This window comes from Bos javanicus, chromosome 19 (assembly GCF_032452875.1).
Source record: "Bos javanicus breed banteng chromosome 19, ARS-OSU_banteng_1.0, whole genome shotgun sequence".
In the NCBI taxonomy this organism is placed as follows: domain Eukaryota; kingdom Metazoa; phylum Chordata; class Mammalia; order Artiodactyla; family Bovidae; genus Bos; species Bos javanicus.
This window is the reverse complement of record NC_083886.1, coordinates 28,716,032-28,742,580: the sequence shown is the minus strand read 5'-3', so window position 1 is coordinate 28,742,580 and position 26,549 is coordinate 28,716,032. Positions and strand designations below refer to the sequence as shown.

Sequence of the window (26,549 nt, the reverse complement as noted above, 5' to 3'; positions counted from 1 at the left end):
AGGGGGTCAGTGGGGAGGAGAACCAGGGTCGGGGAAGCAAGGAACTGGCTGAGTTCCGGGGTTAAGGGCAGGCCGGGTGTGTTGGAAGGAGGCCTGCACTACTCTCTCTGCTGAACTTGGCAAGCGGGACTTCCTGTTTCCCCAGAAACGCTTACATAAGGCTCTGGACAAATGAGAAAGAGACAGCCGGAGCGCCCCACCACTGTAGGACTCCTGCCTGGAACCTGGGGCGCAGCTTCCCGTGTTCCTGGGCCCTAGTGTCCCACTTCCTGACCCTGAGCCCCCACATCGCGCCTGCTTCCCTGCCCACCCCCCCGCTTCCCTGCTCCCTGCGCCAAGTCCCAGCCTAGGCTGGTGCCAGCACCTGCTGCAGGTGCCCAGGCTGCCAAGAGGAAAGGCTGCTGCTCCTCCCAGCCCAGGGATTCCCCACAGGAGGAAGCCCGCCTCCTAGGTAAATCAGGCCACTTCTGCTGGACCTTGGGCAGAGAATTGATTTTTTTTCCCCTGGCAGTTTGCCTTTTGATTCTCTTCTCCTGCCTGGGGCTTCAAGGCACATAGGTCTCCGTGCCCAAGCCTGGATGTCGACCTGGAATTCAGGTGACCGTCGCCCCCACCCCCCACCTCCCAGACCCCCCCTTCCATTGGCCCTCAGCTACCCTGAGGATACCCCCTAAGCCCCAATAAAGAGAGAAACCATGACTTATTCTCTTTAATATCCACTTATCAACATTTAGTCCCAATAATAATAAAAATAATATCTGTTTTAAAAATCCACAGGGAATTATCAGGGGAGGAGCCTGTCCTGGTCTCTGACCCCTCACATTGGGGAACTCCTGGCCTAGTCCCTGTCTCTCTGGCATCCGGCCCCTCTTAGTGGCAGAAGAGGGGGTATGGAGGACCCATCATCACCCAGAGTACAGTCAACACAGTGTCCTGGGGGGCTGCAGCCAGGGTTGGGGAGTCAGGAGATAAATGGGGCTGGGGAGCTAGTGAGGTGGAGAGCTGGAGGTGGGAAGAGCTGGGAATATTGGTGTGGCATGGACATCACGTGAACCCTGGCAGCCTTCCGGGGAGAGAGGCAGGTCTGGGGGAGGAGCAGCTCAGGGTGGGGCAGAGGGGACAGGGGTGCTCAGAGAGCGGCCGTGGGGACAAGCCACCTGGAAACCAGGGCCCTTCAGTGAACTTGGAAGAGTCCAAAGTAGGTGAGGAAGGGGGCAGCCTTGAGTTGGGTCTGGGGGAGGGTGCGGATCCGCAGGGAAGACCCTCGCCGCAGGCGCAAGAGCCCTGACACTTGGCAGAGACGGAGCTGGGGCCCAGGGGAACTGGCCGCAGTGGCCGAGAATTCCTCCAGGCAGCGCAGGGCCAGCGTGTCATCCACCAGCAAGTCCAGCTTCAGGTAGACAGCCTTCCCCTCATCAAAGTGCACCTGGGGGGGCAGGGGAGGGGCGGAGTCCAGGCCTCTGCTGGCCCTGGGCTTCATCTCAGGTGTCCTTAGAGGCCCAAGGCTCCTCTCAGCCCAAACCCCACGCTCCCCTCCCCACCTTTAACTTGCCCCCAACCCCGAAGCCCAGCCTTTCTCCTTCAGTTCCGGCTTTACCCGTGGAGCCAGGTGGGGCTTACCTGACAGTACAGGTAGTACAGCCCAGCCCGGGTGACCGTAAATTGCCCGGTCTGGCAGTCATAGCGCAGGGGGTTGGAGCTGTTGATTTTGGCCTCCTCCCAGCCACTCACCGTCCCGTCCACACCTGAATGTGGGTGTTCAGAGACAGGGGGAAATCCCTCTATAGAACCTTCTCACACTGGCCAGTGAGACACTGAGTTTATAAACCTTTGGGCCCACTTTACCCAGAAGATATCTAGGAGGCCCGGGACAAGGGAGGAGCCACAGCCTAGGGAGCTGGGAGTGTGATACGAAGTTAGGGGAAGAAACCCGACCCAGAGGACTAGAATGATAGACAGCAAGTTCTCACCAGCTGCTTCTGGAGACAGGAGAAGGACTCAAGAAGCACGGGGGCTTTTATAGGTTGTGTCTGCACCATTTGCTCTTTTACTTGGAGAAGGTATGCATGCATTACTTAAATCATATATAACATGGGTTATTAAAATAAAAAATCAAAAGGGAAAAATATAAAAACAAAAAATTAAAAATAATAAAATGGTACCCAAATCTCCATTAATGAATGGATAAGGAAAATTGTGTTAAGTCCATACAATGGGATATTACTCAGCCATAAAAAGAAATGGAGTACTAATGCATGCTACAATGTGGAGGAAACATGAAAACGCCATGCTAAGTGAAAGAAGCTAGTCACAAAGGATCACGTGTTCTATGACTGTCCAGGTGGCGCAACAATCTTTACCAGATTCTGGTAAAGAATCTGCTTGCCCATGAAGGAGACGCAAGACATGGGAGTTGGATCCCTGGGTCTAGAAGATCCCCTGGAGTTGGAAATGGCAACCCACTCCAGTATTCTTGCCTGAAGAATCTCATGGACAGAGGAGCCTGGAGGGCTGCAGTCCATGGGGTCGCAAAGAGTCAGACATGACTAAGCGACTGAACACGCGTGCACATGAAATTTCCAAATAAACAAATACACAGAGACAAAAAGTACATTAGTGGTTGCTTAGGGCTGGAGGGGATCAGGGAAATATAGTGTGGTGGGTGAAGCATACAGGGTTTCTTTTTGAGGTAATGAAAACTCTAAAATTACTGTAGTGATGATCATACAATTCTGTGACTATACTAAAAGCTTAACTGTACATTTTTAAAAGGTGAATTGTATAGTATGTGAATTATATCTCAATAAAGCCGTTAACAATAACAAAACTAGAGTAAAGGTAATTGCAAATTGTAAAGAAGACAAATAATCAAATGACAAAGCAGGGTCTCAAGTGACTTCACAGTCCTCCATGAGCCGCCCCTGTTTACCTCTCAGATCTAATCTCACACATTCCTCCAAGTCACAAGACTCCAGGCCCTCAGGCCCACTTTCTGTTCCTGCCAGGCACCAAGCTCACTGTTTCCACAGGGTTTTTACTGCTCTTGCCTCCCCCCAGGATTCCTCCCTCCCTTCAGTCAGTCTGGTCACTCTGAGTGACCTCCCCAGGCCTCCCAGTCTGAAATATTAATAGCTAGTCTCCATTAAACTCTCCTCCACTCACCGCATCTCTCTCATAGCAGTCACCAAGGACAGAAATCATCTTTATTTCCTTCTGTGATAGTTTGGGGTCTGCCTCCCCCAAGGAGCAGGGGAATTGGTCTGATTACCGCACCCCAGGCCCTGCAGCTGGGCCTGCTCTGAGCACACACCAAGCACATGCTGGTGGGAAGAAAACAAGAGGGGAGGAAGAGGCTGTAGAGGCAGCTGTCTCTTGTTTGGGTCCACAGGCTGCTCTCCGGGGCTTCCAGCACCTCATCTCAGTAGCCTGGGAAGCTTCCTTCCCGGCACCCCCATCTTTTGCCTGCCCCGGGGCGCTCTCCTGGTTCCTTTCTCAAGAACATAATGCTCACAGGGCATTTTCATCCCTGCCTATGGGTTGCCTTGGCTTTTGTTTCGCAAGACTCCAATCTGAGTCTCCAGCTTTGCCCCTGCCTGCCCCTCCTGACACTGCTCCCTGCCTGCCATTAGAGTAACCTCCCCATGCTCCCCACTACAAACTCACCTAGACCAAAACTGAGCCTGACCCCCCCCAACCCCAAATTTGCTTGACCGTCTGCATTCCACAATGGGCTCCTGGTCCTACCTCTTATCAAGCACTCAAGCCTCTCTCTCCTTCACCAGCTTTATCCATTGATCACCAGTTCCTAGCAAGTCTGCCACCTAAGTAGCTGTCTCCGTCCCCTGTGTGTGTGGACTCGGCCATTTCTCACTGGGACTCTTTTCAGGCTCCTTCCTCTTTAGGCTCCCTGTTTCCACTGGGAGTAAACTGCCTGCTCCAGTTTACTCGCCACACTACACAGAGCCATAGTGATGTTTCTCAAATGCAGACATGAGACTGTCTCTTCCTGCTTTGACTTCAGAATAACCTCCAGACTCCAACTGTGACCTGGCTCCATATGCTTCTCCAGCCTCACCCGATCCTGCTCTTCTGGATCTGTCTCCTCAACCACATCGAGCCGCTTGCTCCCCGTCCTCCAGCCTCATCAGACTCTTGGCAAATTCTGGGCTTTTGTACAACTGGCCCTGCCCCTCTGTCCATCTTATACTCACACTTGGGTAAGAGCCCATGCCTCCTTGGGGAAGGGTCCCTGACTCCATTGTAAAGTCTTCCTCTGTACTGGCCATGTGTCTCTTGCTACTTTCATTATTATTCTTGTCATATCACATTGTAATTTACAATTTTAGATGCTTGCCTCCTCTCCTAGACAGCAGTTCCTTGCAAATAGGTCTGGATATTACTCAGTGTGGGCACCTAGCTGGGTCCATACAAACAGTAGCATCTCAGCTCATATGGGCTGAGTCAACAAATGAGTAAATGTCTGGGTAACTGCTAAAATAATGGTCCAGTCAGAAGGGAGGAAAGCTGGCCTGAGGCATGAAGAGTAGGGGAGAGAAGGAGAAAGGGCATTCCTGGCTAGGGAACTAGTTTGAGCTGGTTGTGGCTAAGGGCATGGTGTGCCTGAGACCATGGTATCACTAAATTTCATTCTTTACTGCCCGGCAATCCCCCTTTTTTCCCTGCTAGGCTTGCTTTTCACCGTCCCTCCTGCCCATCTCCCTCAATCTCCAGAGGACCCCGAAGGCATCAGGTAAGGGCTACCTTTTGTCCTCCCACCCAAACCACAAACCGACTTGTTCTCGTGGTCACCGCTGACCCTCTTATGGAGATGAGATGACACGTCCCGTCCCTTTCTTCCTTCTGGAGTCCACCCCCTCCCACCTCCTTGGACGCTGCCTGCAGGTCCCCCACCCCTGCACTGGCAATCGCCTCTCACTCAATGTCCGCAACACAAGCACAGACAGCTGGATTCAAATCCTGGCCCCACCTCTTAGCATCATCATGACCTGGACAGGTTACTGTCATCTCTGTAAAAAGCAGATGGCTGGATTATCTTCCTTTTAGGACTCTTTCAAGGATTAGGTGAGATTAAAACCTGAATAGGTAGCTATGATTTAGGCAGTATTGCTTAAGGACTGAACTTTTCCTGGACTCACATCCTTCTCTACCTCCTGGCCCATTTCTCTGCTCCTGTCACAGAGAAACTTCTGGAGAGAGTTGTCACTGTCTCTGATTCCTATTTCCGATTTTCTCTTAACCCAGTCCACACTGGCTTCCAACCTAACCACACCAGCCACCGCCCTTGTCAAGGTCACCAGTTGACTTTGAATGTTACTAAATGCAGCGGTCATTTCTCTGTTCTCATCTCATGTGACCGACCACTCAGCTGCATTCAACATAGACAGCCACATCCTCCTTCTTGAAACTATGTCTTCTCTGAGACTCCAGGACACTGCCCTCCTTGGGTTTCTTCCCCTCTCTCTGGCTGCTTCTCAGTCTCTTCTGGATTCTCCCACTCTGCTCCAAGAGCCTCAGGGCTTTCCTTGCAGGACCCCCTTCCCTCGTGGGTGTCTCATCCAGTCCTGTAGCTTTAAATACCATCCATCTGGTGATGACTCCTGACTCTACACACCCTGCCCAGGCCTGAGCCACTCACCAAGTCCAGATAACTATTTGTGAAACTCACTTGTTTATTATTATTTATCCACTTAGTTATTATTAGCTCTCAAATTCAATTATTAATTTACATGCCCCCCCAACTTATTTCCTTACTAGTTAACACCACTTTAATAAAAGACACCATTATTTCAAAGATGCCCAAGTTAAAAATCTAGAAGTCATTCCTTACCCCCCGCCCCTTAATCCTGCTCCACCAAGTCCTTCTCTTCAAACTACACACTGAATCCATTTACTTCTCTCCGTCTCAGCTGCCAACCCTAGACTAAGTCACTCTCGTATCTTGGCTCCTGGCCTGCCAGATGGAAGGGAATTCCAGGTGAACGAACAGTATGTCCAAAGTCCAGAAGAAGCACATTGGTGGGGAGGGGGTGTCAGCCAACAAGTATGGAGAGGGCATACGGATGTGCCAGGAAAAGAGGTTGAGACCAGAGCATGGAGAGGATGAAAGCCAAGCAGAAAAGCAATAGAAGAATGAGAGATATGCTTAAGGAGGCTGAACTTGGCAACACAGGTGGGACACAGTAGGGGTGGGAAAAGTCTAGAATGGGGAAGGAGCTGGAGACTTGAGTTTGAGGTTCTGAGGTCATGGTGCTGAGGTGGGGGTGGGGTGGGGATGGAAAAGAAGATCAGAGATTGGAAATATTTAGAGAAAAATGATCAGAGCACAAAAACTCTTGGAATATGGAGGGGAAAGAAGAGTGAAAAAAATCAAGGATGCTTCTTGGAGATGAGCGAGGGCTGAGGGAGAAGCCCAGCTGGTGTTTTGCTGGGGGGATCTGCCTGGTCTCTGAAAGGGGAAGGGGTCTCCCTGGGGTCCCATGTCTGAGTCGCAGACAAAGTCCAGTTTGGGGAGCCAAGAGAAGCGAGCCCTAAGCATTTTCCTGAACTGGCTTTTGGAGTTTCTGATGTTGAAGGTGGGGATGGGGCTGGGAATCAAGGTTTTGGAGGGGGTCCCTTGTCCAGAAGGCCAGGGCTGTGAGGGTAAGAGAAGAGCTCAGAGGCGGATCGGGGCCTCACCTGCCTGTGCTCCATCTTGTCCTGGTCGTGGGCGAACTGTAAGACACAGGAAAGGGGTGGTGAGCCCTGCCCTGCGCCCTGCCACCCCTTCTCCCTGGGCATGGCTCCCCATCACCCACCTTCATAGTGGGCTGCAACTGCTCTGCGCGCCCGTGGTTTCTGGCCTTTAGATGCTGAGGATCAAGGAAAGACAGATGGGCAAAGCAGTCCCCACGTCTGGGGGCTTGGTGGCCAGGAGCTACTCTCTCAGCCCCATTCCCCCCAGTACCCTGGCATCCTTATTCTTGTTCAGTCTCCTGGTCTCAGAACCTCAGGCCGTATCTTCCTCCACAGGTATAGCCACTGATAATTTATCATCCAAAGGGGGATGCTTCTGAGCGCAAGAGGGGATTATTAATCATCACATTGAGCCCACAGGTGTAAGCCTGCAAGCCTGGATACATGGTCACAGGTCACCCCAGTCATAAGTCTTTGCTTTGGGGGGTTTGGGCCTCTGATTCTGTACTTTGTCTTCATGAGGACCTCAGGAGCTCTCCTAACTCCTGGCTACCCGCTTTCATATTCAGGGTGGGGTCTGAGTGAGAAGCAGGTCTATGCTATGGAAGGAGCTTCAGAGGGAGGGTCAGAATTCTAGGTTTGAGTCTCTGTGACTGCGAACCCCCCTTTTACTCTCTGTGCCTCAGTTTCTCTACCCATAAGCAAGGATAATGGGTTTTGCTCTGCCTGCTTCACAGGGCTGTTATGATGAACAAAACTGATAGTGAGTCCAGAAGCCACCATGATATGATTCCTAAGGTTGGGATAAAGGGCTGCTCACCATTTCTGCGAGGCCGAACCAGTTTCAGGAAAGGAACAGCATCCTGGCTTTCCTCCGGCTGGGGATTCAGGTCCTAAGGGTGTTAAGGGCAGAGCTAAACCAGGATCTCACCAGGGACTCCAAAGACACAAGCTAAGCCTGACAGGGGGCCCGTCAGGAGAGGCCCAGTCAGCAAGAGGACGAGTCCCTCAGCCAAGAGCGGCTGAGGCCACCTGGAGGCAAGTTCTTGGGGTCAGGGCTCACCCCTCTCCCCAAAACCAGCCACATCCCCCTAGTCTGCTCCCCTCAACCAGCAATTGGTACATCACACACACACACCCACACCCAGTCAGTGTGCAAAATGAGTACACACCCTGCACACACAGCCAGCATCCCTCTTCCATAGCAGGCTCCTGCATCTCACACTCCCACGTCCCCCACAGCCAATAACACTTCGTACTTGGTTGACATCAAGGGGGCACAAACCCTTACACACAGTTGTCGCTCTCTCATGTACCCAGGCATAAGAGAGGTGATGCACACACACCCCACACACATGTCTGGCACAAGCAGGGCACACACTTCCCATGCCGAGCAACCATTGAGCCAGCACCCACCCCCAACTCACCAGCGGGTCCGGGTCTTCCTCTGCCACCAGGTCCCTCTGGGAAGGCTCCTGCTGGGAAGGAGGCAGCGTTACCTTGTCCTTCTCCACCTGACATCTCACCCTCTACCCACCTTCCTGGCCCCTTTTCCCCCCTGCCCACCGGCCCCATCAGATGTTCAGCACAGTCCCAGGGAGGGGTGTGCAGCCGGGCCTCACCTGGGCAAACAGCGATGCCCGGCTCCCCAGGCTGACCACGGCCAGCAGGAGGCCGAGGCAGGCCAGCACCAGGCCCAGGCCCAGCACAAGCGGGGCCAGCAGGGCGGTGCCCGGCTCCCCCGGCGCTCCCTCCGCCTCTGGATCCGACGGGTGGCCATGGGGCGGGGGCTGTGCCTGCCTCACCGGCCCCCCATCCCTGGACCCAAGGGATCGGGGGAGGGGGAGCCGGCGGGCGGATCTGGCCGGGGAGAGGGAGGGGCCAGGGAAACGGGGCGGGAGCTGTTCGGGGGGTGGGGGATGAGGACAGGAAACCGGACACTGTGATTAAACTCCGAGCTGGGCCGAGCTCAGTTCACGGAGCGGGGCGCGCGCTGCTGGGCTTGCAGAGCCCAGAGCGGGTCCCGGCCGGAGGCACGCACCTCCCGAGCGCGGAAAAGCGGGGCGATGTGTGTGTGAGTGTGCAGCGGGCGAGCTGGGGTGTGCGGCTGAGCTCTCTGCACGCGGCCGGCCGGCCGGCGGGAGAGAGGGAGCGAGGGTTGAAACAGCAGAAACTCCACGCGGCCTGGGTGCCGGTGGCGGGGCGGGAACACCGCCGCAAGTGCGGCGGGTCTAGTCCTGCCTGAGCGAGATTGCTAAATTAGGCCTGCAGGCCAAGGTGACAAGGCCACATGTGGCTGGTTTTATTATTCCCTCAGTCAACACAGTTGGAGGCCAGGGCACATTCGGATTTTAGCAGCCGAACCTAAAGACATCCTCCTCCTGCAAGTAACGAAAAGAGCTGAGGTCTGGCATTCGTGCAGGCTGGGTTTCTACTTCTTTTAGCAAATCAGTTGGTAGTTGATTTAAACCCCAGGATCCTGCACCTGAGGAGAGCAAGCTTCTAGAACTGTGCGCTGGGAGCTGTGTGCCCCCACCCCCACCCCAAGTGTGTTCCCCAAATGCAGTTCTCTGGAAACACACCAGCCACTTATGCAAATAATAGGGGTTACCTGAGCTCAGCGAGGAGTTACAAGGAGCTCACGGAGGTCCCTTTAAATCGACCCCAGATGGAGTTCCTTGTGCGGAGCCACCTTTAGCAAAACCAAAACACCACGTCTAAGCTAATTGAAGTTTCAGCCTCTCCTAGTAGCAGAGATTTAAACCAATTAGTCTGGAATTTCCCTGATGCACGTTAATGAGGAGGTAGTCTGCTGGATAAGACCCCTGCCCTTCCTCACCCCAAAGGAAAGGTGACCAGGTGACCTTGCCTGAAACAATTCTTTCTTTTCTTTTGCTGATAAACACCTTGTCTCTATAAAAGATCCGTTTATTTCCTTGGAGGGCCTGTCTGCTTGTTAAATGGGATGTTTTCTGATCCCTGATTCGTGAATGTTGAATAAAGCCAATTAGTTCTTCAAATTTACTTGGTGGAAATTTTTCTTTTTTTTTTTTTCACGCTCTGCCATACAGCCTGCAGGATCTTAGCTCCCTGACCTGGGATGGAAAACATGCCCCTTCCATTGGGAGTGTGGAGTCTTAACCACTGGACCTCCAGTTTGTTAAGTCTTAACCCTGGACCACCCAAAGCCAAGTTTATTACTTATCCCTTGACAGTCTGACAATACTTCACAGGGAGATAAGTAAGGCCAGGACATTTCTTAAGACTTTGAAATCTGGTTTAAAGCAGGTCTTTGCATGCTAGGGTAGGAACAGGGGTTGGTAGGGTTGGGAAGGGTTGTAATATAATAACTTAGAATCAACAACAGAAAAATGAGGGTTTTCAGGTAAGGGATTCAAATAGTCTAGGATGCAACCTGTCAGTGTTGTAGCCATGCCTTCCGGAAAACAAACTCACTTGGAAGGACAATGCAGATAGTGGAGTGCAGTTTATTACACCGGCGGGCCCAAGGCAGAGTCTCCTCTTAGCCAAGGAAACTGACCAGTTTTTTGTGAAAACCTTGTATACCCTAAGTGAAGCAAAGTTGCTCAGTCATGTCCGACTCTTTGCGACCCCATGGACTGTAGCCTACCAGGCTTCTCAGTCCATGGAATGTTCCAGGCAAGAGTACTGGAGTGGGTTGCCATTTCCTTCTCCAGGGGATCTTCCCAACCCAGGGATTGAACTTGAGTCTCTCGCGTTGCAGGCAGACGCTCTACCGTCTGAGCCACCAGGGAAGCCTCATATACCCTAAGTGTACTTGCTCAAACCCACCTCCCCAAATTCCTTGAAACTAGTCTGGACAAGGTAAAAGAGAGATGGGATCAAAGTTAACCCATGATTCCTGTGTCACAAGACTAGATAAACAGTGGATGTTTATCAATAGGTCTGGGGTCATATCCGGATAAACATAATGGAATTTACCACTTTGTTCTGTTACAGAGATAATTAGCATACTCTTTTAGGCAAAGGAGAATCCAAGTACAAGTCTTGAGGCTCTTTTATCCAGGGGTCTGGTTTTCCATGGGTATGCCATTTCTATAGACACCGGGCACAAAGTTCAGAGTCCTTTGGGAGGGTGACCATGCGTGTAGCCTAATGTTCGCAGCCAGGCCTAAGATGGAGTCCAGCTCTGTCTGTTTCCTCCTTCATTCTCCCATCTTGATGCTCTTAATTCATATTATGAGCATCATTCATAGGGATACATTGAATACATTGTAAAATTCAGGGTTCACAAAGCAGAACTATCAAGGCAACTATAACAATGGTAAATATAGTTTTCCACCAATCGCCCTTCACCCAAGATAGGACCAAAGTCCAGAAAGGAACGTTTTCATTTGACATTGCTTTTACCTGGTTTTTCATGACATCTAAAGCAGTTGATACATTGCCCGATAAGTCAGGAATGCATACACAACATTCAACCTTAATTATAGCACAGGTCCCTCCTTGAGCAGCTGTGAGTATGTCCAAAGCCATTCTATTTTGAATTACTGCTTTTCTCATTTGGACGTGCTCTTCATTTAAGGCTTGGATGGCTTTTGTTTTATCTAGGAGGGCCTGTTTTGTGAAATTAGTCAAGGCTTCTACTTTAATCATAATATCTATTGTCCCTATAGAGGGTATGAATAAGGCAGCAATATACTTATACCACTGAAACACAGATCTTGGCCACCTAGCATGTAAATAAGGTAGATTTACCAGGGCTTGTTGTAGGTTAGGCTTTTGTTACACTGGCATTTATATCAAATGTAACCCTATGACCTGAATCTATTGACTGTAGGTCTGGCTTACACCCAGAGAGCAGGGAAAGATTATGATTGTGTCCCAGAAAAGAGCAGAGTGGTTTAAAATCTCCTTGGCGGAGCGGTGACAGCCACCAGGGAAGTCCATCCATCACAGACAGAGGCATAGCCCCACATACCCAACAGTTGGAAGAATTGTGGAAGTTGGCATAGGAATGTGCACGTTGATGAGACCAAGCAGCAGGAGTTGATTATGTGGCTTCATCCTCAAGGGGCTCGTCTGGGATCATCTTTTCCTTCTTCTTAAGGATGGTCTTAGTCTCTTGAGGGTCAGCGGGTTCCATCTGTGCAGTCAACTCAGCGTTTTCTGGGTCTGCGTGATATGTTCTCTTCACCCTCGTATGATGGATCCAAGGGACAATACCTGCAACTTTAACTGCAGTAGGGGTAGTTAGAATAACAGTATAAGGGCCCTTCCACCGAGGGGCTAGCAAATCAAGTTTCCAAACTTTGACCCATACTTGGTCACCAGGCATAAACTCATGAATCTGTTCCCCAAGGGGGAATGGCACCCTTTCTTGTACAAACTTAGTTACCCGATTTATTACCTTATCCAGTTCCATCTGCTACAAAATCCTATCCCCCCTTACCTGAGGCAAATTTGTTAACACCTGTCTTATTATGGGACGGGGCCTCCCATACACAATTTTGTACGGAGAAGACCCTTGGGACTGTGGCATCCTGAGTCTGAGCAGAGCAATCGGAAATAAGTCCATCCAGGAGCAGTCAGTCTCTATGATCCACTTGGAGAGTCTCTTTAATGGCCGGTTGGTTCATTCCACCATCTCAGAACTCTGGGCCTATATGCAGTGTGCAGTTTCCATTTGATGTTTATAGTTTTGTTTACTTGTTGTCCTAAATCAGCTACAAAAGCCGGGCCATTGTCTGATCCAATGCTGGTAGGAAATCCAAATCTGGGAACTATTTCCCTAAGCAGGCACCGGGCTACTTCTGATGTTCTTTCAGTCCAGGTAGGAAAGCTTCTACCCATCCCGAAAACGTACATACCATGACCAGCAGGTAATGGTAGTGTCGATGAGGTTTCATTTCAGTGAAGTCCACTCCCAGGTGTTCAAAGGGCAGTGTGCCTTTCAGCTGAATACCAGGAGGTTTTTGTCTGAACACCGAGAGGCAGCATTAACCTGTGGGCAGGCAGCATGGCCTAGGTGGGTCGCGTGGTGTGTTTGGCTTACCAGAGTGTGTGCCAGCTCCTCCAGTACCAACAATTTGCCACTTGGCAATTCCCACCATCCCTTTTCAGTCTTGATGGCCCCTTCCACTTTGGCTAACCTGACAGCCGTTGTCCTTGTTTTATGAGGCTAGTGCCATCAGTATATAGGACCCAACTAGGGTCTGGAACCTTGTGTCCTTCTTTCAAACAAACCTCAGAGACCTTACCTCTTCCTTGCAGATCTGTGCCTTCTTCTTCGACACCCGGTAACCTGCTTCCATCAGCAGCTGGAGCAGTGCTTTTGTCCCTTCCCAACATTTTTCCTTGGTCTCGGCAGCCAGCAGCAGGTCATCCCCATATTGTAGGAACCAATATCCATACTCTTCCAGATGGGATGAGTTCAGGTCAGAAGCCAAGGCTTCCCCAAAGATGGTTGGGGAATTTTTAAACCCTTGTAGGGGAGTCCAGATGAGCTGTTATTTGGTGCCCCCGACTGGATCTTCCCATTCAAAGGCAAAGATGGGCTGTGACGCTGGGGTGAGGTGTATGCAGAAGAAGGCATCCTTGAGATCTAGGCAAGTATAAACTTTAGTCCTTGGCGGGAGGAGGCTAAGTAAGGTATAGGGGTTTGGAATAGTGGGGTGTAAAGTCACAGTAGCCTAGTTGACTAGCCTGAGATCTTCTACAGGCCTATAGTCCTGTCCTTCTTCCTTTTTGACTGGCAGGATCGGTGTATTCCAAGCCGACTGGCACTCTACTAGAGTGCCCGCCTGTTTTAATCTATTGATGTGGGGCAGTATGCCAGCCCAAGCCTCTATCGGTAGCGGGTACTGGCGCTTTGTAACTGGGATGGTGCCTGGTTTGAGTTCTATTATCACTAGGGCTTGATGTTTAGCCAGCCTGGGGGGAGGGGGGGTTATCTTCCACCCAGACCTCAGGGAATAATTGAGTTAGCTCTCTCTCATGCTCTCCTGGCCCACCTGATTCTTCCTTCAGAGGCTCATGCAACCTCCAGTCATCTTGGGGGGTCTTGAGAGAGAGAGCAAATAAGTCATAGTGCCCATCTGGAAGGTGGGCCTCTCCTCGGGAGAAAGTCACTTGTGCTCCTAGTTTAGAGAGCAAGTCTCTTCCCAACAGGGGTACTGGGACCTCAGAATGTAGAGGAATTCATGAATCTCTTGGTGCCCCGCCATCCGACATTTTCTGGGCTGGCAAAACGATTTACTCATCTCTTCTCCCGATACCCCAGCTACAGCGATAGTCTTTTTGGACAGTGGTGCCACAGGCTTTGTTACTACTGACAGTTCTGTTCCTGTATCCACCATGAAGTAACTGTTTGGTCCCCCACTTTTAAGGTTACCATGGGCTCTCGGGGACCTGATATCTCTGAGCCCTGGCAGCCCTATTTAATTTCCAAGCCAGCAAGCCCCACAGCTGCGGGAGCTTCCTCTTCTTTTCTTGCCCTAGGGAATTTATTCTTCCAGTGGCCAAAACCTCCGCACTAGGCACACTGGTTTGTCTGTAATGGGGCCTCCGTTAGAACCCGCTGAAGGACTGTCCTGTCCCTGGGGCAGAGGAGGTTTCCAGAGGGCCAGAGATAGACTTTCCCAGAGCAGCAGCTAGCATTGCAAACCTCTTGTCTGTTCCCTCCGGCTCTCTGGCAGAGCTCAGTCTCTGCTTAATTCCAACGTCTCCCTCCCCTTCCTGTCAAACTCACCGGGAAAAGCGGGTATAGCTTGGGCTGTTCGGCTGGAGCCGGATCCTGGAAGTGTTGGCCAGAGGCTTCTGCTACCAGATCGGAGCCTGCCAAGGTGGCGTCTCTACGACTGTGGGAGAGCTGGTGGAGGAGCAGCAGCTGCTGCAGGAACTTCACCTGGCCCTGGATCTGGAATTAAGGCGGCCTCCGTCCTGGTGGAGCACTGGGCCGGTGGGCGAGTCATCCAGTATGGGGGAGGGGCAGGTTATCCTTGTCCAAATCCTGCCAGATCCCAGAGGGAGAAGGGGGATCGGCGTGTCTTCACCTGCCGGTCAGCAAGGCCGAACCAGAACACAACGTGGTCCAAGACTGTTTCTACCTTAAAGTCCGTTCTGCCTTGGTGGGCTTGATCAGGTGAGGATGAAAACATAGATGGGTTAAATATCCCATGTCCCAGGCCGTCTCCGGAAAAGCCAGTTCATACTCACTTATGTATCCCCCTTCTTCTAGCCTGACAATTCCAAGGGGGTCAAGCATTTCACAGCAGACGGGACACCTCCTGGGGGAGGGCAGAATATGAACATACAACGACAAGTTTCCTATCCTAAAAATCCCCTGGCGATCACTGGTAATAATTTTCCCTGAGATGGAGTGGACACACCTCCTTAATGACCTTGGCAAATTCCCTTCCTAAGCCCTAGCACACTGGTCGACCTGTGTACCAAGGAATCGCCGCCTGCCTATTCCAGGCTCCTGTGGGTCCCCGCTCCTTCTAGTCCCTCCCAGGGGGGTGATCAGGCCCCCTCTTCCACCTGGGTTCCTCCTCACCTGAGCGCTCAGTTTCCCTGCTGCTGTCCACTACCTGCTAACATGAAAGGTCCAGGCATTGAGACCCAGAATCCCTCCAGAAGGGCAAGGCATCTTCCCCCCTCTAGAAGATTCAAGCTGCAAGGCCTAGAAGAAGTCCCAAATGGGACTTGTCTCCTCAAAGTGAGGAGTTTCCTGGCCAATGCACCAAATGTTGTAGCCACGCGTTCTGGGAAACAAACTCACTCAGAAGGACAATGCAGATAGTGGAGTGCAGTTTATTACACCGGCGCGCCCAAGACACAGTCTCCTCTTAGCCAAGGACCCCGACCAGGTTTTGTGAAAACCTTATATACCCTAAGTGTACTTGCTCAAACCCACCTCCCCAAATTCCTTGAAACTAGTCTGGACAAGGTAAAGAGAGATAGGATCAAAGTTAACCCATGATTCCTGTGTCACAAGACTAGATAAACAGTGGATGTTTATCAGTAGGCCTGGGGTCATATCCTGATAAACATAATGGAATTTACCACTTTGTTCTGTTACAGAGATAATTAGCATACTCTTTTAGGCAAAGGAGAATCCAAGTACAAGTCTTGAGGCTCTTTTATCCAGGGGTCTGGTTTTCCATGGGTATGCCATTTCTATAGACACCGGACACAAAGTTCAGAGTCCTTTGGGAGGGTGACCATGCGTGTAGCCTAATGTTCGCAGCCAGGCCTAAGATGGAGTCCAGCTCTGTCTGTTTCCTTCTTCATCAGTTGATGCCTTCTGTTGAAGAGCTAATGGGTCTTACCGGAAGTTCCTGGAATAAGCAGTAAAGTTAATTTGGAACATTCATCTTCCTGGGCAAAAGTCTCTTGGAAAAATAAACTGACAATTGACCATCAACTCTCCCTATCCCTACTGAAGCCTTTCAGTTGATATATCCTATCTTGATTCACAAAGAATTTCTAGGCCAAATTTCTACCAGGGAGAGATGTAGAGAAGAAATAATATAATTGAGGATACCTCAGTTCAATCGCTCAGTTGTGTCCGACTCTTTGGGACCCCATGGACTGCAGCATGCCAGGCTTTCCTGTCCATCACCAACTCCCGGAGCGTACTCAAACTCTTGTCCATCGAGTTGGTGATGCCATCACTGAGGATACCTAGGTGCTTCTTTATCACGTATTACCAATGATCACCAGGCATATAAGGAGAATCTGCATGCAAAGAAAGACGAAAATAAGCAAAAAAAAAAAAACAAAACAAAAGGTAACACAAGAAAAAAGAGATAATCCAGAGTACAAAGAGAAAGATCTAATATACTTTGAGATTCAGGAAGACAAAACATCCATAAAAAAAGAACAGGATGCTGTATGAAAGAGAAACAGAGAACAAGAATTATTTTGCAGGGACTAAAAATGTGGTTGCAAAAGTAAAATGTTCATTAGAAGGATTAAAACATAGAGTTGGGGGGGTGGATTTCTAAAAATAATAGAGCAAGGTGGCCCAGTGGTCCACAGGGGACCAGGTTCTCCTTGGTCTGGGAGGATTCCACGTGCTGGGAGGCCACTAAGCCCACGTGCTGCGACTACTGACGCCCACGAGCCCGAGAGCCCACGAGCCACAAGAGAAGCCACCACAATGAGAAGCCCGAACTCCAAACCAGAGTAGCCCCTGCTCACTGCAACTGGAGAAAGCCTGCACTCAGCAATGAAATCCCAGGACAGCCAAAATAAATAAATACAACTTGAAAAAATATAGAGAGCAAAAGAGTGACAAATGGAAATCAGAGAAGAGACAGCAAACACAGAAGACAAATCCAGAAGGATCGTACAACTATTAGGAACCCCAGAAAAATAATAATGAATAAATTGAAGGGAAGGAAAATATCTTAGAAAAGAATAAGAGATAACTTCAAGACTAAAACTAATGTCTCCATTCTGAAAGGGTTTATTGTGTGCTCAAGATAATGAATGAAAAATCATCTGTATCTAGATACTTCCTTATGAAATTTCAGAATATCAGGAATAAAGGGAAGATGATAAACATTCTAAAGAGAAAAACTATTCATCTCTAAAGGAACGAGAATCAAAATGGCCACAAACTTTGCATCAATAACACTGAATCCTAGAAGATTAAATGGAGAAATGCCTGTACAATTTTGAGAGAAATGAATTTCTATCTAGAATTCTATATCCAGTCAAACACATACATAAAGGCTTGTTTTGACGTGCAGAGTTGGCTTCTACACTCCTAGAAAGTTGAGGGTGTATACCAGGAAATGTGGTAGCGAACCAGAAAGAAGACAAAATAGGACACAGGAAGCAGCGGATCTAAGCCCAAAGATCAGTGCATGAAGATGCCAGGATGATGACTGTGGAGCAAACTTAAGGAGTAATGGGTTCTAATTGGAGGAAGAGGCAAATGGAGCTTGAACTGAATAAATGGTGTGAACAATCACTTGGGGGAAAAAAAAGATATGGTATATGTAAGGAATACAAGAAGAAAGAAAAGTCATCAGAATCTCTAGGAAAAGGCCAAAACTGAAAAAGAAATTCTTGATATAAACGATAGGCAAGTTATAATATGACATGATGGTGTTTAACTGACCTAGTATTAATTTAATTGAATTGACCATGTGCTTGAAACATTCTCCTGGGTTGTAGAATTGAAGGCAAGGTATAGAAAATACATACACACTGAGGAAACCAGAAGGGAAAGAGACACGTGTACCCCAATGTTCATCGCAGCACTGTTTATAATAGCCAGGACATGGAAGCAACCTAGATGTCCATCAGCAGATGAATGGATAAGAAAGCTGTGGTACATATACACAATGGAGTATTACTCAGCCATTAAAAAGAATACATTTGAATCAGTTCTAATGAGGTGGATGAAACTGGAGCCTATTATACAGAGTGAAGTAAGCCAGAAGGAAAAACATAAATACAGTATACTAACGCATATATATGGAATTTAGAAAGATGGTAACAATAACTCTGTATACGAGACAGCAAAAGAGACACTGATGTATAGAACAGTCTTATGGACTCTGTGGGAGAGGGAGAGGGTGGGAAGATTTGGGAGAATGGCATTGAAACATGTAAAATATCATGTAGGAAACGAGTTGCCAGTCCAGGTTCGATGCACGATGCTGGATGCTTGGGGCTGGTGCACTGGACGGCCCAGAGGGATGGTATGGGGAGGGAGGAGGGAGGAGGGTTCGGGATGGGGAACACATGTATACCTGTGGCGGATTCATTTTGATATTTGGCAAAACTAATACAATTATGTAAAGTTTAAAAATAAAATAAAATTAAATATACAAATCCAAAAAAAAAAAAAAGAAAATATAATCCTGCCCATTGTTTGGCCTGAGTGCGATCAGTATTGACAAGTACTGTTCATTAGACCTCAACCTTTAGAATCAATGTAGAAAAATCTGGAAGATTTTGTTTTGGTGGCTGGAATGATTGTAAATACTCAAAATCTTGAGTATGTAAATGAAAGGCTGGGGAAAATTTGCATGTGGAAGTGTGGAGAGAATGAGGAGTTATAAACTGGCCTCTCACTAGAGATACCAAGGAAAAGAGATGGAACTAAAATATAATAATTTATTTGAAAGCAAAAATAGGGAAATCCTTAGTGGTCCAGTAGTTAGGGGGCTTCTTCCCTCATGGCTCAGATGGTAAAGAATCTGCCTGCAACACAGGAAGTGAGAGATCGATGAAGGTGAAGGTGAAGGTGAAAGTCTCTCAGTCGTGTCTGAGACTCTTTGTGATCTCATGGCCTTAGTCCATGGAATTCTCCAGGCCAGAATACTGGAGTGAGTAGCATTTCCCTTCTCCAGGTGATCTTCCCAACCCAGGGATGGAACCCAGAATCTCCCGCAGGTGGATTCTTTACCAGCTAAGCCCAAGAATACTGGAGTGGGTAGCCTATCCCTTCGCCAGTGGATCTTCCCGACCCAGGAATCAAACCAGGGTCTCCTGCATCGCAGGTGGATTCTTTACCAACTGAGCTATGAGGGAAGCCCAAGACAGGAGACCTGGGTTCAGTCCCTGGGTCAGGAGGATCCCCTGGAGACGGGAATGGCTACCTACTCCAGTAATCTTGCCTGGAGAATTCCATGGACAGAGGAACCTGGCAGGCTGCAGTCCATGGGGTCGCAAAGAGTCAGGGACTAACATTTTCACCTTCCAGTGGTTAGAACCCTGTATTTTTATTACCAAGGGCCAGGGGTTCAATCCCTGGTCAAGGAATTAAGATCCCACAAGCCGTGAGGTCTGGCCAAAAAATTAAATTAAAAATAATAATAAAAATGAAAACAAAATAATAATATAGATAGTCATCATTGGGAAGAAGAGAGGAAGAGGGAATGTAAATGAGTTAAATGCCTCATGTTTTATATTGGAACGTCAATAGTCACTGAAATCAGAATACAAAGAAATAAAGTATGGGCATTTGAGCTAGGATTTTTGGAAATAGCTTCCAGAAGAAACAAAAATAGAAACTGTTAAAAAGGGTTGCCTCTAGGTCGAGGGAGTGGGGTGGGCTGGAACAGGATGGGCAGGGGTGAGGCTCTTTTGTTTCTCAGGGTAATGGCCTCTGTTCTGCTTGATTCCTTATCAGTGAACGCAGCATTTTATTTGGAAAAAGAGAGAAATTGCAAATCTGGAAGCCTTGCTGAGGAGAGAAAGTCATTTCCCACCTGGGCCAGGTCTGTGATCACACCTGCTAGTGGAAAAAAGCAGGTTTGGACCCTTGGAGACAGCAGATCACCCTCAGAGCCTTTAACTTGAGCTTGAAAAATTAATTCAATGCACTTAACCTTTTTGTTCTTGGTTTGCGGCCAAAATTAAAATTAACTTGCATTTTTCTGGACACTGATCGGAAGTGACTTGGGAAATGTGTAGGAAAAATACTGAGAGGAAATCTGCCAGTGTGGGTTTTTTTTCTTTGTCTTTTTACGCTTTTCTTCTCAAGTTTTCTACAATTATGATGAGGGGAAATGAGATTTTCTTTTTTAAAGAGGCCCAGTTTTATTAATACCACTTCAGTGCAAAGAAGGAATTTCACATGGTCTGTAAGGGTGGCGGCTGTCTGCTTTGCTGGCCACCATATTTTCAGCACCAGCAAAAGCTTGCTGAAAGAATAAATACAATCTAACCTCATGGGCTGGCAGTGACCAGGGAATATTTATTGGTGGGAGCAGCCTGGGAGTGGAGAGTAACAAGCCTGACTGAGAAGGTTCCTAGGAGGGGGAACTTGTGATGCTATACCTGGAACAATCCCAGGCAACAGGAATGAATTGGTACCAAGCCTAGGAGAGGACTAGCTATTCATAACCACCCTCCCAAGCCACCACCCCACACACTTCTGGTCAAAATTTGTATGCTCAAAACCTAATCAATTAAGAAAACAACTGAAATCCTCCACTCCTATTCCCCATCCTCAGCCTTCCCCAGACATTCAAAACCATCCCTTTGCTGATGATTCCTGGCCCTCCCTCCTACGCCTCCCCCCACCCATCAGCCAGCTGAACCAATGCTCCACCAAAGACCTCTCCTCCTTTTTTAAAAAAATTATTTATTTTTAATTGGAGGATAATTGCTTTACAATGTTATGTTGGTTTATGCCATACATCAACATGAATCAGCCATAGGTATACACATGTCCCACCCCTCTAGGTTGTCAGAGAGCACCCGGATTTGAGCTTCCTGTCATAGAGCAAATTCCCATTGGTTGCCTATTTTACATATGGTCATATATATATATATTTCTATGCTACATTCTCAGTTCATCCCAGCGTCTCCTTCCCTTACTGTGTACACAAGTCTGTTTTCTATATCTTAATCTCCATTCAGTACAGTTGAGTTCAGTTCAGTTCAGTCGCTCAGTCATGTCCAACTCTTTGCGACCCCATGAATTGCAGCACACCAGGCCTCCCTGTTCATCACTAACTCCCGGAGTTCACTCAAACTCACATCCATTGAGTCGGTGATGCCATCCAGCCATCTCATCCTCTGTCATCCCCTTCTCCTCCTGCCGCCAATCCCTCCCAGCATCAGAGTCTTTTCCAATGAGTCAACTCTTCTCATGAGGTGGCCAAAGTACTGGAGTTTCAGCTTTAGCATCATTCCTTTGAAAGAACACCCAGGACTGATCGCTTTTAGAATGGACTGTTTGGATCTCCTTGCAGTCCAAGGGACTCTCAAGAGTCTTCTCCAACACCACAGTTCAAAAACATCAATTCTTAAGTGCTCAGCTTTCTTCACAGTCCAACACTCACATCCATACATGACCACAGGAAAAACCATAGCCTTGACTAGACGGACCTTTGTTGGCAAAGTAATGTTTTTGCTTTTGAATATGCTATCTAGGTTGGTCATAACTTTCCTTCCAAGGAGTAAGCATCTTTTAATTTCATGGCTGCAGTCACCATCTGCAGTGATTTTGGAGCCCCCCAAAATAAAGTCTGACACTGTTTCCACTGTTTCCCCATCTATTTCCCATAAAGTGATGGGACCAGATGCCATGATCTTAGTTTTCTGAATGTTGAGCTTTAAGCCAACTTTTTCACTCTCCACTTCCACTTTCATCAAGAGGCTTTTGAGTTCCTCTTCACTTTCTGCCATAAGGGTGGTGTCATCTGCATGTCTGAAGTTACTGATATTTATCCCAGCAATCTTGATTCCAGCTTGTACTTCTTCCAGCTCAGCATTTCTCATGATGTACTCTGCATATAAGTTAAATAAGCAGGGTGACAATATACAGCCTTGACGTACTCCTTTGCCTATTTGGAACCAGCCTGTTGTTCCATGTCCAGTTCTAACTGCTGCTTCCTGACCTGCATACAGGTTTCTCAAGCGGCACGTCAGGTGGTCTGGTATTCCCATCTCTTTCAGAATTTTCCACAGTTTATTGTGATCCACACAGTCAAAGGCTTTGGCATAGTCAATAAAGCAGAAATAGATGTTTTTCTGGAACTCTCTTGCTTTTTCCATGATCCAGCAGATGTTGGCAATTTGATCTCTGGTTCCTCTGCCTTTTCTAAAACCAGCTTGAACATCAGGAAGTTCACGGTTCACATATTGCTGAAGCCTGGCTTGGAGAATTTTGAGCATTACTTGACTAGTGTGTGAGATGAGTGCAATTGTGCGGTAGTTTGAGCATTCTTTAGCATTGCCTTTCTTTGGGATTGGAATGAAAACTGACCTTTTCCAGTCCTGTGGCCACTGCTGAGTTTTCCAAATTTGCTGGCATATTGACTACAACACTTTCACAGCATCATCTTTCAGGATTTGAAATAGTTCAACTGGAGTTCTATCAGCTCCACTAGTCTTTGTTCATAGTGATGCTTTCTAAGGCCCACTTGACTTCACATTCCAGGATGTTTGGCTTTAGGTGAGTGATCACACCATCGTGATTATCTTGGTCGTGAAGATCTTTTTTGTACAGTTCTTCTGTGTATTCTTCCCACCTCTTCTTAATATCTTCTGCTTCTGTTAGGTCCATACCATTTCTGTCCTTTATCGAGCCCATCTTTGCATGAAATGTTCCCTTGGTATCTCTAATTTTCTTGAAGAGATCTCTAGTCTTTCCCATTCTGTTGTTTTCCTCTATTTCTTTGCATTGATCGCTGAAGAAGGCTTTCTTATCTCTTCTTGCTATTCTTTGGAACTCTGCATTCAGATGCTTATATCCTCCCTTTTCTCCTTTGCTTTTTGCTTCTCTTCTTTTCACAGCTATTTGTAAGGTCTCCCCAGACAGCCATTTTACTTTTTTGCATTTCTTTCCCATGGGGATGATCTTGATCCCTGTCTCCTGTACAATGTCACAAACCTCAGTCCATAGTTCATCAGGCACTCTATCAGATCTAGTCCCTTAAATCTATTTCTCACTTCTGCTGTATAATCATAAGGGATTTGATTTACATCATACCTGAATGGTCTAGTGGTTTTCCCTACTTTCTTCAATTTAAGTCTGAATTTGGCAATAAGGAGCTCAGTCATCTCCATTACTGGTCTGCAACTAGTTCATCAGTAGCATCTTTCTAGATTCCACATATATGCATTAATATGCAGGAGTTGTTTTTCTCTTTGTGACTTACTTCACTTTACATAATAGCCTCTAGGTTCATCTACCTCATTAGAATTGATTCAAATGTGTTCCTTTTCATGGCTGAGTAATATTCCATTGTATATATGTACAACACCTTCTTTATCTATACATCTGTGGATGGACATCTAGGTTGCTTCCATGTCCTAGCTATTGTAAATAGTATTGCAGTGAACACCGGGGTACATTTGTCCTTTTCAATTATGGTTTCCTCAGGGTATACCCCCAGTCATGGGATTGCTGGAAGACCACTCCCTTTTACTCACCTCAGCAGATATACCTTAGCCCACATCTTACTTCTTCGTAGTGTCTTTGTTTTTCACTCTCATTCTGAAGCCCTCTTTCCTTGGCCTCTACCTCTTTGGCTTCTCATTTCCTTCATTAGTCATTTTAAGGAAGATAAATGCACTATCCTTAAGTTGGTTCATTCATTTCTTTTACCAAACTTGGTATCATAAATTGAGCTGATACAGAAATTTCACACTTGATACTGAATTCACTCCAAAGTATTTTAAATTGGAACTGGTTTTAGCTTTTGATTTATTTTTAGTATTCATTTATTTTTGGTTGCCCTGAGTCTTCGTTGCAGCTCGAGGGCTTAGTTGCCCTGTAGCGTGTGGGATCTTAGTTGTCCGACCAGAGATTGAACCCATGTCCCCTGCATTGGAAGGTGGATCCTTCACCACTGGACCACCAGAGAAGTCCAGCTTTTTATTCTGAAACTTTATTTTGGACAATTTTAAACCTACAGAAAAGTTGCGAGTATAGTACAATGAGGGTTTCCCTCACAGCTCAGTGGTAAAGAATGTGCCTGCCAATGCAGGAGACGTGGGTTCGAACCCACTCAGAAAGAGCCCCTGAGGAAGGAAACGGCAACTCACTCCAATATTCTCGCCTGGAAAATTCCACTGATAGAGGAGGCTGGCAGGCTATAGTCCATGGGGTATAAAAGAGTCAGGCACGACTTAGCGACTAAACAACAATAGTGTAATGACCACCCTTAGACCTTCCCCTGTATTCACCAATGGCCAGCTTTTTCCCACATTGATTTTACCTTTCTCTTCACATATACACATTAATATACTTCATCTTCTTATTCTTATTGATACATGTAAGAGTAAGTAGCAGGTATTGCAGGCTTTTACCCTACATAGTTCAGCTTGGCTCTCCTAAGAACAAAGATTTTATTTAAATAAATTCTTTTATTTTTTATTTATTTATTTGTGGGGCCGTGCCATGCAGCTTGCAGGATCTTAGTTCCCAGATGACTAGGCACTGAACTCCGGGCCATGGCAGTGAAAGCACCAAGTCTTAACCACTGGATGGCTAGGGAACTCCCAGAGGTTTTCTCTTCCTTAACTACAATGTAACTATCAAATCTGGATACTTAATATCTGGACAACACCACTGGGGCGTCCCATGTGGCACAGTGGTAAAGAATCTGCCTGCTCATGCAGGAGATGCCAGAGACTCAAGAGACTTGGGTTCGATCCCTGGGTCGGGAAGATCCCGTGGAGTAGGAATTGGCAACTTGTTCCAGTATTCTTGCCCAGAAAATTTCCTGCAGAGAGGAACCTGCCAGGCTACGTTCATTGGGTCGCAAAGAATCAGACACGACTGAGTGACTGAGTGACTGAGCGCATACACACACACACAATATCATTATCTTGTGTAAAATCTACATTCAAGTTTCCCTGATTGTCTCAATAATGTGTGTTATAGCAATTGTTTCTTCTGATCCAGGATCACAGGTCACAGTGTCATGCCTTTTTAGGCTCCTTTTATTGAGACTGGTTTCTTGGCCTTGTTTTGTCTTTCACGACATTGTTTTTGTGTCCAGGTTGCTGGTTTACAGATGCTGTAAAGGAAAAACTCACTTCCTGTTGTGTGTCTCCTCTACTGTCAGTACTCCTACTACTCCACTTCACTTCTGACACCAGATGTACACTTTTCCCACACATCAGGCATTTCCATGACACCACCTGAGTTTCCTACAATTTAACTCCAATTCCAGCACCATCTACCTAGAGATAGCATAGATCCCGCAGGTTAAGGGCTCAGTCCTGTAAGACTATCCCCTCCCCATATGCTTGAGACACCAATGGAAAGTGTAGGTTGATACCATGCTCATGACCAACCAGCTATGAAGCAGTGGTTAATTAATCACTGATTAATTTGCTAATAGGTTCACAGAGCTCAAGAAAACCATTTACTTACTAGATTATCAGTTTATTACAGAAGGATACAACTCAGGAACAGCCGATGGAAGAGATGTACAGAGCAAGGTATGTAGGAAGAGGCATGCACCCTCCAGGCTCCTCCAAATGTCCATTGAACCCAGAAGCTCTATAAACCTGGTCCTTTTGCAGTTTTATGGAGACATTTTTACATAGACATGATTGATCAAATCATCAGCCATTGGTGCTTGAACTCCATCTCTAGCCTTTCCCTGGAAGTTTGGGATTGAAAGTCCAACCCTCTAATCACATGACTGGTTTCCCTGGTAACCCGCCCCCATCCCCAGAGGCTTTCCAAAAGTCACTCCATTAACCTAAACTCACCTGTGGTAGAAAGGGGTTTGTTATGACACTTGTTATGACACATTCTTTGCACCTTTATGGCCCTGGCATTTTTTCAGAACCCAAGGACAAAAGACCAAATGCTAAAAGAAGAGATATTCCCATTGCTCTTATGGATTGGGAAATTCCAAGGGCTTTAGGCACTCTGGGCCAGAAATGGAGACAAAGATGAAATATATATTTCTTATTATAAAACAAAATACCACAGAACATCCCTTATTTTTTTCTTTATTTTAATGAATAAATCCGATTGCACATTTTTGGCAGCGAAGACCTAGAAACGCTGTAATGTCCTTCCTGGTGCCTCATACCAGGAGGCACAGGTCATAGTTCATCCCGTTAGTGGTGATGTTAACTTCTATCCCTTGGTTAAGGTCATGTGTGCCAGGCTCCTCCACTCTAAAGTTACATTTATCATTTTTGAAATGAATGAATAGTCTGTAGAGGGAATTCCCTGATGATCTAATGGTTAGGACTCTGCTTCCACTGCAGGGGTTGTGGGCTTGATCCCTGCTGGGGGAACTAAGATCCCACAGGCCACATGAAAAAAAAAAAATCTGTGGAAAGACATTGGAGACCCTATAAATATCCTGTCCTCCAACAAACTTTTGTCTGAAGATTTTAACATCCTTTAATGATTCTTGCCTGAA

General features: G+C 47.5%; 2 protein-coding genes and 1 long non-coding RNA gene across 6 annotated transcripts in view; 1 reads left to right on the top strand and 2 right to left on the bottom strand.

Moving 5' to 3' along the window:
- Positions 1–26,549, top strand: part of LOC133231397 (uncharacterized) — a 36,495-nt gene that overhangs the window by 517 nt on the left and 9,429 nt on the right. Inside the window, exons 2-4 of one of the 4 annotated variants that reach the window (XM_061389677.1) lie at positions 4,022–4,217; positions 4,687–4,750; positions 25,559–25,605. In XM_061389677.1, coding sequence (XP_061245661.1) covers positions 4,022–4,217; positions 4,687–4,750; positions 25,559–25,605 — 307 coding nt within the window. Of the gene's footprint in view, positions 1–1,741; positions 4,751–25,548; positions 25,606–26,549 lie in introns of those variants that run through there. The other 3 variants (XM_061389676.1, XM_061389678.1, XR_009731124.1) reach the window with 3 other exon arrangements.
- Positions 696–8,565, bottom strand: LOC133231401 (tumor necrosis factor ligand superfamily member 12-like). The gene is given in 8 exon segments (XM_061389691.1): positions 696–1,426; positions 1,621–1,745; positions 6,697–6,732; positions 6,816–6,869; positions 7,514–7,586; positions 8,121–8,168; positions 8,316–8,437; positions 8,440–8,565. Coding segments are annotated over 8 exon segments (744 nt in total). The 5' UTR covers positions 8,474–8,565; the 3' UTR covers positions 696–1,174.
- The window catches only part of LOC133231424 (uncharacterized), a 30,696-nt gene continuing 19,622 nt past the window's right edge, over positions 15,476–26,549 (bottom strand). The window contains exons 2-3 of the long non-coding RNA XR_009731135.1: positions 16,223–16,416; positions 15,476–16,016 (exon numbers count right to left, since the gene is read on the bottom strand). This is a non-coding gene — a long non-coding RNA (uncharacterized LOC133231424). The remainder of the gene's footprint in view (positions 16,017–16,222; positions 16,417–26,549) is intronic.